General features: G+C 42.5%; 1 protein-coding gene across 1 annotated transcript; it reads left to right on the top strand.

Annotated features, from left to right (window-relative positions):
* Nucleotides 1-603: 603 nt before the first annotated feature.
* Nucleotides 604-2,962, top strand: ppiab (peptidylprolyl isomerase Ab (cyclophilin A)). The gene is made up of 5 exons (XM_040048710.1): nt 604-766; nt 1,392-1,422; nt 2,080-2,168; nt 2,269-2,441; nt 2,536-2,962. Exons 1-5 carry the CDS (start codon nt 698-700, stop codon nt 2,669-2,671), a joined length of 498 nt encoding a protein of 165 aa, XP_039904644.1. The 5' UTR covers nt 604-697; the 3' UTR covers nt 2,672-2,962.
* Nucleotides 2,963-10,385: the final 7,423 nt, after the last annotated feature.

Here is a 10,385-nt window from a genome sequence, read left to right as displayed (position 1 = left end):
GTCGGGGGAGATTTGGAGTCAACAGTACCCATGACACACAACGTAAGTTCTCTAAGAGCTTCACTTAATTTCCTTTCGCTGCTCAGCTCTCACACAGTGGCTCAGCTATGCTCCAATCCCTCCATATTGTGGCCAATCACATGCGAGCATATAGGATAATATCATTATGTGAAAAACAGAGAGGGTGAGAGACGCGACAGTCAAGTGGAGCGTGCGTCTGTCCTCTCTGTAAGTGAGTGAGACAGTAGACAGCGGGGAAGAGGGCTGTGCGAGTGCATCGCAAAAACACATAAATTTGCCTGACACCCGTAAACGAAGCAGCATCTGGCTGTAGTTTAAAGACTTTTTTGTCTCGGTCTTGTCTTGGTCTCGATACCCTCTGGTCTTGGTATTGTCTTGGTCTTGGTTTAGGTGGTCTTGACTACAAGTCTATCAAAAGGGAATAATTTAGGTCAGGCACCTAACTGTTTTGCTTCCTGCCCCGCCCTTGAGGGTTGCCGTGGAAATGTCACACGTAACCTCGATTATCTTAAATCCAATTGGTCAGCATTGGAGTCTTTGAAAGGGAACGGCTGTGATTGGCTGTGGGCCATTTACATCGCTGCCGCAAGACCCATCCAAAAATAGACCCGAGTGTCGCTGTCAGGTTCAGTACGTTATTCTCTATCACGACCGAATCGCGAGCACATTTGTGAACATGGGAAACCCCAGAGTTTTCTTTGACATCACAATTGATGGCGCTAACGCCGGCAGAATTGTAATGGAGGTAAGAGATTTCCTATTATCATTTATTTTGTCACTCCGTGTTCCAGAGCTACAGCTTCGTCATCTTCTAAGGAGTAGTCTCAATTTCATTCCCAATAGTCTGATGAGATTTAAAACCTCGCTGCTTTTTTTTTTTTTTTTTTTTTTTTTAACTTTAGTTAAAGCAATTGCATGTAGGTGTCAGTGTTATCGTCAGGTGACAATATAAACCGAGGGCAACCTAGTGCTACTGTGGTTAGCACTGTGGTTTCCAATCTAGCCTTTCTGTGTGCGGCCTATGGCTTCTTCCAGTGTCTCCGTGGATTCTCTCCGGGTACTCCAGTGTTCCAGGTTAACGGTTTTTTACATGAACTACTTATATTTGTATGTTCCAGATGTTGCATTCGCAGAATCGTCAATTCCTATGAGTAGTGCTTGGGGAAGGGTGAGGTTGCTGTCTCTAGTATAGGGTTGAGTGTCGATAAATATGCTGCTTAAAAATATATTAAAATTTAAGCAAATAAATAAAAGCAAATATCCTTTAGCAGGTCTCAAACTTGCGTGTTTTTATGACATCAATAAATTCTCAACCTTAAAACAGAATCCCCTGTTTCCTTTCCACTAATTGAAATCTCTGTGTTCTGTAGCTCCGGGCTGATGTGGTCCCAAAGACTGCAGGTAGGTGAGGTAGAAAAACATTTTCCGTGTCACTGTGCGTCCTCAGCTTCCTCACACCCAACAATCAATTTATGTTTCACTGCTGAAAAGTTTTCGTTCCCATTCAACCACAGCGGGATTTATTCTAAATATCTGTCAGGGCTATGGGTGATAGAGATTGTGAAAATAATACATGAATCAACTGACACGTGGAGATACTAACACCTATAGCTTAATACTAGAAAGAGAAGGATCTGTGTAATGCTTTACACATTTACTAGGTCACCAGCCACTAAGGTTTATGCCACAGCTGCCTAAAAGTTATATTATTGTGACATTATTTATTATGTTTCTGAGATGAATAATTCACCATAACTTACTTAATCAAAATGGTATTTCTAAAAATGTTAAAATATAATTATCATTGTTATCCATGAAGTTTCAAATTTACTGTAAAGATGATAGAACTTTATTAATCCCTCAGGTAGGTTCCTCCAGGAAATTAATTGAGTATTCAGGGTTTTTTTTTGTTTGTTTGTTTGTTTGTTTGTTTGTTTGTTTGTTGTTGTTTGTTTTTGTTTTTTTTACCAAAAGCAGAAAAATAGTTTGCTTATTATTTTTATTGACTTTAGTTGCTTTATATATTTTTAAGTAAGCAACAATATGCTAATTTTACAGAAAACTTCCGTGCTTTGTGCACTGGAGAGAGAGGTTTTGGCTACAAAGGCTCCACATTTCACCGTGTGATCCCTAAATTCATGTGCCAGGTACAGTCGAGGCTTGGAATATGTAGTGTCCTCACTTTCACCTGTATGTATGTATGTATTTATGTATGTTTACCACATGTGCTTCATTTTTTCTCTTCAGGGTGGAGACTTTACCAACCACAATGGAACAGGGGGCAAGTCCATCTATGGAGAGAAATTTCCTGATGAGAACTTTCAGTTGAAGCACACAGGCATGGGGACACTGTCCATGGCCAATGCAGGGCCCAACACAAATGGTTCCCAGTTCTTCATCTGCACAGCCTCAACTGACTGGTAAGCTCTACTTAGTAATGCTGCTGCATTCAGGTTCTATTCAGCTTATTTCAGGTGTCTTTCTCGCATACTAATACTTTCCTCTGCTCTCCAGGCTGAATGGGAAGCATGTGGTGTTTGGCAACATTGTGGAGGGTATCGATGTTGTCAAGGCAATGGAGAAGCAAGGCACAAAGAGTGGCACAACTAAAGCCAAGATTGTCATTGCCGACTGTGGCGAACTAAAATAGTGTAACTCATTCCCTTATCAGATATAGCCTTTATCATCCACGCCAGTCAGTTTTTATGGTTCAGCATATCAACAGTCAGGATGGGGAAAAACACCAGTTGACCAACTTTCTCCTTCTAAAATGTTTCTCTGCTGTGTTGTCATTTGTCGTGTTATTTTTTGTTTGTTTGTTTAAATAATTTATTTTGTTTTATTTCTTTTTACCTATAACATTATCCTTTTCATGATCACATTTGTTAACGAAATCTAGATAAAATGGTGGTGGTGTTATAAATAAACTAATTGAAAGCATGTTTTTTGTGTATGCCCTCTTTTATTTATACATTATCAGAATCAGAATCGTGTTTATTGGCCAAGTATATGTGCAGACACATACAAGGAATTTGGTTCCGGTAGATGGTGGCTCTCAAGCACAGCAATGTAAATCACACACACACACACACACACACACACATACACATACATACACAAAGCTGTGTAAACCAACTATAAATAACGAATCTAAACTTATATACATAAAATACAGAAATGAAATGAGGTGGAATGAATACTACAAAATGTACATAAGGTGCAGCTGCAGTCTGGCAGTGGGAGCAGTGTGACAGGTCAACTGTTTAGAAGGGAGATGGCGAGGGGAAAGAAACTGTTCCTATGTCGGGTGGTCCTGGTCTATAAGCTTCTGTACCGTCTGCCAGAGGGCACCAGATCAAAAAGTCTGTGTCCAGGGTGTGAGGGGTCTGTGATGATTTTCCCTGCCTGTTTCCTAGTTCTTGGCGGGTACAGATCCTGGATGGAGGGCAGGGGGGTGCCGATGATCCTTTCTGCTGCCTGTACAGTCCGCTGCAGTCTGCTCCTGTCCTGTTTAGTGGCTGCACCATACCAGACTGTGATGGAGGAGCACAGGACAGACTCAATGGCCGCAGTGTAGAACTGGATTAGCAGCTCCTGTGGAAGACTGTACTTCCCCAGTTGTCTCAGGAAGTACATCCTCTGCTGGGTCTTTTTGAGGATGGAGTTGATGTTGGTCTCTCACTTCAGGTCCTGGGAGATGGTGGTACCCAGGAACTTGAAGATCTTCACAGTCGACACAGGGCTGTCTGATATGGTGAGAGGGAGCAGAGTTGAGGGATGTCTCCTGAAGTCTACTGTCATCTCTACAGTTTTAAGAGTGTTCAGCTCCAGATTGTGCTGACTGCACCAGAGTACCAGCCGCTCAACTTCCTGCCGGTATGCAGACTCATCACCATCCTGAATGAGGCCAATGGTGTCATCTGCAAACTTTAGGAGTTTAACAGCCGAGTTCTTGGAGGTGCAGTCGTTAGTGTAGAGGGAGAACAGTAGTGGTGAGAGGACACATCCTTGAGGGAATACTGAGGGACTGAGGGACTGAGTTTCAGAGGTGATCTCCCCCAGCCTCACTTGTTGCTTTCTATCTGTCAGGAAGCTGGTGATCCACTGACAGGTAGCTGGTGACATGCTGAGCTGGGAGAGTTTGGAAGAGAGAAGTTCAGGCACGATGGTGTTAAAAGCCGAACTAAAGTCCACAAACAGGACCCTGGCATAAGTTCCCGGGCGGTTGAGGTGTTGCAGGATGTAATGCAGCCCCATGTTCACTGCATCATCCACCGACCTGTTTGCCCGGTAGGCAAACTGCAGAGGGTCCAGCTGGTGGCCTGTAATGTCCTTCAGATGGGCTAGCACCAGTCGTTCGAAGGATTTCATGACCACAGACGTCAAGGCGACAGGTCTGTAGTCATTCAGTCCTGTGATGGTGGGTTTCTTGGGAACAGGGATGATGGTGGAGTGTTTGAAGCAGGAGGGAACTTCACACAGCTCCAGGGATCTGTTGAAGATGCAAGTAAAGATGGGAGCCAGCTGTTCAGCACAGGTTTTGAGGCAGGAGGGTGAGACAACGTCTGGTCCGGGGGCTTTCCTAGGCTTCTGTTTCTGGAATAATCGGCTCACATCCTCAGTGTGTATTCTGAGTTTCAGGGAGGAGGAAAGGGGGGTGAGAGGTGTGGTGGAGGTCGTTGAGTCTGGATTGGGGAGGGTGGGGGTGGTCGTTGAGTCTTGATTGGGGAGGGTGGTGGTGGTCGTTGGGTCTGGATTGGGGAGGGGGAGGGTGAAGAGGTGGAAGGTGTGTTGGGGGTCAATGTCTGAAGCAATGTCTCTGGGGAGGGGAGGGTGAGGTGTGGGAGTCTGTCCGTCTCAAACCTGCAGTAGAATGTGTTTAACTCCTTGGCCAGGTCTTTGTTTGCTTCAATAGTGGGTGGGGGGCGTCTGTAGCTGGTGATTTCCTGCAGGCCCCTCCACACTGACGCTGGGTTGTTGGCTGAGAGCCGTTCTTCCAGCTTCTGGGAGTAGATCCTTTTAGCTGCTTTCATCTCTTTGGTCAGTGTGTTCCTAGCTTGCTTGTACAGGGCCCTGTCACCACTTCTGTAGGCGTCCTCCTTGGCCTTACGAAGATGCTGGAGTTTAGGAGTGAACCATGGGTTATTGTTGGTTCAAGAGTAATTCTCTTGTCCTGAATGAAAGGAAAACGGAGATCGTGGTGTTTGATAGTAAAATCCCCCGCGACCAACTGTGTGCTGCTCTGATGCCTTTTGCTAGCTCTCCTTCTGATTACGCCAGTAATTTGGGCATACTACTGGATAGCTCGCTTAAATTTGACAAGCAAGTGTCTGCTGTTGTGAGGTCTAGTTTTAATCAGCTGCGCCTCATTTCTAAGGCTAAGCGCTATATTCCACACATTGACCTGGAAAAACTCATTCACGCATTCATGACTTCCAGGTTGGACTACTGCAACTCTCTTTACATTGGCCTTTCCTCCACCCTTCTCGTTAGATTGCAGACTGTCCAGAATGCGGCGGCACGCCTTTTGACAGGTAGCAGGAAGTTTTCTTCCATCACTCCTATTCTTGCTGGCTTGCACTGGCTTCCAATTAAATACCATATTCAATTTAAAATATTACTTTTCACCTACAAAACCATTAATAACTTTGCGCCGAGCTACCTCAATGAGCTTCTCAAGTTACACACTCCTGTCAGAGCACTTAGATCTGCTACCCAAATTCTTCTGGAGCAACCTCGTTCTCGGCTGAAGTCTCGCGGTGACCGCGCGTTTGCTGTAGCTGCCCCGGTCTTATGGAACAACCTTCCCGTTGCTATCCGGGTGTCTGACTCTATGCCACTGTTGAAATCACGGCTGAAGACTTATTTGTTTAATCTTGCCTTTCCACCTAGTTAACACTTGGTGTGCGTTGGTTCATTTTTATCCGTTATGCTTGTGAACTACTTTTATATCTTATGATTGTCAAGGTTTTTATAATTGATACGTGCCAGGTCCTTTCTCTTTTCCCTCCCATCTCCCTTTTCCTATTTTATTTTTGTCAAGCACCTTGGTATACCCTTGGTTTTAGTGTGCTTTTAGTGTGCTTTATAAATAAAGTTTATTATTGTTGTTGTATGTGCAAAAGGTCTTTGTTGGCACACACACGTCTTCACAAAAACTGATGTATGATGTCACAGTGTCCGTGAGCTCATCTAGGTTCTCAGATGCAGCTTCAAAAACAGTCCAATCAGTGGAGTCAAAACAGTCCTGCAGTTCCTGCTTTGCTGCGTTAGTCCACTTCTTCACAGTTTTGACTACAGGCTTGGCACGTTTGAGTTTTTACCTATAAACTGGAATAAGATGGACCACGCAGTGATCAGAATGTCCCAAAGCTGCCCGGGGCACAGAGGCATCTTTTAGAGTGGTGTAACATACACACATGAACTAGGGAGCATGCAAACCCTTAAGATTAACTTAAATTCTAAAGTCATCTAGCCAGCTCTGCCACTTTTGCTGAAATCACAGAATACTTTGGTTTCAGAATTCTGTTTCCAGTGGTTTGGATTAAGCAAGTATGTATGTGGTTCTTTGTTGCATATACTCACTGGGATTGATAAGAACACAGAGCAGACAAGTGGGGCACATTTCTTGGAGCATTACATCCCATCTGTTAAAATAAGAGATTGCCAAAAGAAATAAATGTAAACTTTACTGATCAGTATGTGAAATTACTATCCAAGCCCCCTAATTCTGAAGCTAAACCTTCCCTCTATCCACTTTCACTTCCAGTTTTTTTTTTTATGGCTCCAAATCACACTTATATTGTATTATACTTTATATTGTAAAGTAAAGGTGCTACAATAATAGGAGACCCCAAAAATCAGATGACCACCTATGAGCAAGTACTTGACAAACAGTGGAAAGGAAAAAAACTCTTTTAACAGGTCATAGCGCAGGGGTGGGCTACTCCAGGCCTCGAGGGCTGGTGTCTTGCAGGTTTTAGATATCACCCTGGGTCAACACACCTGAATCACATGATTAGTTCGTTACCAAGCCTCTGGAGTTCTCCAGAGGCTTGTTGAGGAGGTAATTTAGCCATTTGAGTCAGCTGTGTTGGCTCAAGGACACATCTAAAACCTGCAGGACACTGGCCCTCAAGGCCTGGAGTTGCCCACTCCTGTCATAACCTAACCAGGTACAGGGAGGGGCCTCCATCTGTCGTGATTGGGGGTGATGGTTGACATCCATCCATCCATTTTCTTTTGCTTATCCAATTGATGGTCATAGCAGAGATGGAGCTTGTCAGTCAGTTGCAGGGATAATGCATAGTGACAGACAACAGTGCAAACTCATATTCACACCTACAACCAATTTCGAATACCAATTAACCAAAACAATAACAACTCCAATGTGGTAGAACCCAACTGAGTTATCGATGGGCTGATATATCCGCTGATATATCTGCAATCTGCTGCCCTGAGCCGCTGTTTCTGTGCTGCCCAGCTGTGGTGACAGTGGCACAACATGTCGCCCACTGATTTTTACCATCTCTGCAGAAACTCTGACATTGGCAAATTATGTATTCGGAGCAGGCGGTGGTGTGTCAACAACAGGTGGACACACTGCAAGACCAGGCAGTGCTGAGCCATTACAGGGGGGGCACATGATGAAAAGGTTTAGAGACAGAGAGAGCATGTTCTAGGTTCCTTTTTTTTAAAAAGGGATTTTCAGAACTGTTGATATATGAAGCAATCCTCATTTAAACATGGGTCAACCCTGTTTTTGGCAATTATGACAGTTTTAATAAAACCTACAAGTTCCTGCATTTATGCTGAAAAGCAAGGAAAAGTTAAATGATGCTTGTACTCAGTGTTGGGGAGTAACAGAATACATGTACCAGCGTTACGTATTTAAAATACAAAATATGAGTAACTGTATTCTGTTACAGTTACTGTTTAAAAAGATGGTATTCAGAATACAGTTACTTTGTTGAAATAAAGGGATTACACGGCGGTCTTTTCCTGTTTCATATGTTAGGCTGTCCCCTCTCTATTTTTGGTAACTGCACGCTGGTGGAAAACCCAAACAAAACACGCATTAAGAGGCTCTAATGCCTTGGTCTCAATCTCACGGCCCATGTCACCTCTACTTGCGGCCCGCATGAGTCATTTTACCCACACAGGCTTTTCTCTGGGATCTTTGCTCCAGTACGACAGTCTCACGTTTCTGTGGAGAGTAAGTCTGACTTTGATTCTGATTTTCAGGGGGATATGGGGGTCATAAATCACAGGTTTGACACAAGGTGTATATTATCACCTTATGGTATTATCATCAGCTGTTTTTACGTCTCTGAAGCGAGTCTGTGTGTTCTTCAAGTTGAATGTCCTCTTTCCTTGCATGAACATTAAAATTAAAATTATAAAATATTTGATCTGACACAACACAGTTCGTAAAAAATGAAAACAGTAAAATATCTCAGTTAGAATATTTTTATTACATTTAGTAGAGAATTTATCAAAACAAAATTAGCAATGTTCAGTGTTATTTACAATAAAAACAGACACACAAGATTAAAAACCAACTTGAAGTACACAGATTAAGGCATTAACATCTCATTTGCTAGTGTCTCCTTTAATTAACCGCACAGAAAGTGATACAAAAATAAATTTAAAACAATTCAAGTTTTTCTATAGAAAGGGCTCTATAACAAAACAATAGAGATAGAAACAGGAATTGAGAACAACATCAATCACAGCACAAAAAATTCACGGATACAAAACATGCAAATCCAATACAGCATAGGTAATACAATGGTAATACAGGTCCCATCTAGAAATTATCATATATATATATATATATATATATATATATATATATATACATATATATGCCTCTCCTGTGCTTTAACTCCGTAAAACTAAGGATGCTTTGCCAAATTTTGCAAACCATGCTCCTTTTTTTCCAGATACTAATTGACGCATTAAAGCAACATCATCATATCAATCCTATCAATCAGAATCCCATATTCTTACAATAATGTTCATAAAGTATATTCAGGGTAATAATGATCTGATCCTCTGTTGAATTTGGTTTGCTCACTTACAAAGAAATGAAGTCTCTAATTTTTATTGTAGTTGCATTTTAATGGAGAAACAGAATATCAATCAAAAATCCAGACAACTCCATTACTTAAAAGTTATAAAGTGAATAGCATATCATTTAGTGGAATAGGTAAATGATCCCCTATAACCTACAGCCAGAATTCTGGCCTCCACAGATTGGTTATGTGCCCATGTAGCACAAAGACTATATTCAGTCTATCAAACATTACAATTTCTGATCTCAAAGCCTTCAGGAAAAGCTTTGTGAGAAAGTAACGGCTGCTGGTGTGATGGAATAAAAATATAAAACGACTATCAGTCATTCTCGGTCTCCATGTAAGATCTTGCCTTAATAGGTAAGGATGATCATGACCCAAGACTACGATCTGAAGGCAGTTGGGATCACAGTCGCCAAGAACACCATTGATAACACTCTAAACTGTAATGGATTAAAATCTTGCTGAGCCCACACGACCCCCCTGGTCAAGAAAGCACATGTGCAGTTTGCACACTTCTAAATGATTCTGGGAACAGTCAGGTGAAAGTGGGGTGGCTGTAGCTCAGGAGGTAGAGCAGGTCAGCTACTAATTGGAAAGCTGGTGGTTTGATCCCTTGCTGCCCCAGTCTGCATGCTAAGTATCCCAAGCTCATATTAATGTGTGTGAATGCTTAGATGGAAAGAACTTAAAGCATAGAAGACAGTGCTTGTGTGAATGGGTGAATGTGGCTTGTTGTATTAAGCACTTTGAGTGCTCTAGGAAAGTAGAAAAGTGCTATATAAGAATCAGTCCAAGTCCAGTGGTCATATAGAACTAAAATTGAGCGTTTCAGGGAAGAAAGATGTTGACCCAAAGAATAACATCCCCACAGTCAAGCACGCAGCTGGAAACATTATGCTTTAAGGCTGTTTTTCTGCTAAGGTTACAGCATGACTTCACTGCATTAAGGAACCAATGGGCAGGCCATGTACTGTAAAATGTTGAACAAGAACATCCTTTCCCAAGCCAGAACACTGAAGGATCGTGGATGGGTCTTCCAGCATGACAAATACCCCAAACATATAGCCAAGACAACAAAGAAGTGGCTAAAAAAAGAAGCATATTAAGGTCAGGAAGTGGCCTAGCCAGTTTTCAGATGTCAGTCCTATAGAAAATCAGTGAAGGCAGCTAAAGCTTCAAGTTTCCAAAAACCTAAAGGATTTAGAAAATTTCTGGGCCATAATCACTCCTGAGATGTTTGTGTGGCGGGGTGTTGTCTTTGGCTCTGCCGTAGAGGAGGGATGG

This window comes from Simochromis diagramma, unplaced genomic scaffold (genome assembly GCF_900408965.1).
Source record: "Simochromis diagramma unplaced genomic scaffold, fSimDia1.1 OVJJ01000683.1, whole genome shotgun sequence".
Taxonomy (NCBI): Eukaryota; Metazoa; Chordata; class Actinopteri; order Cichliformes; family Cichlidae; genus Simochromis; species Simochromis diagramma.
This window is presented reverse-complemented; position numbering and strand designations above follow the sequence as displayed.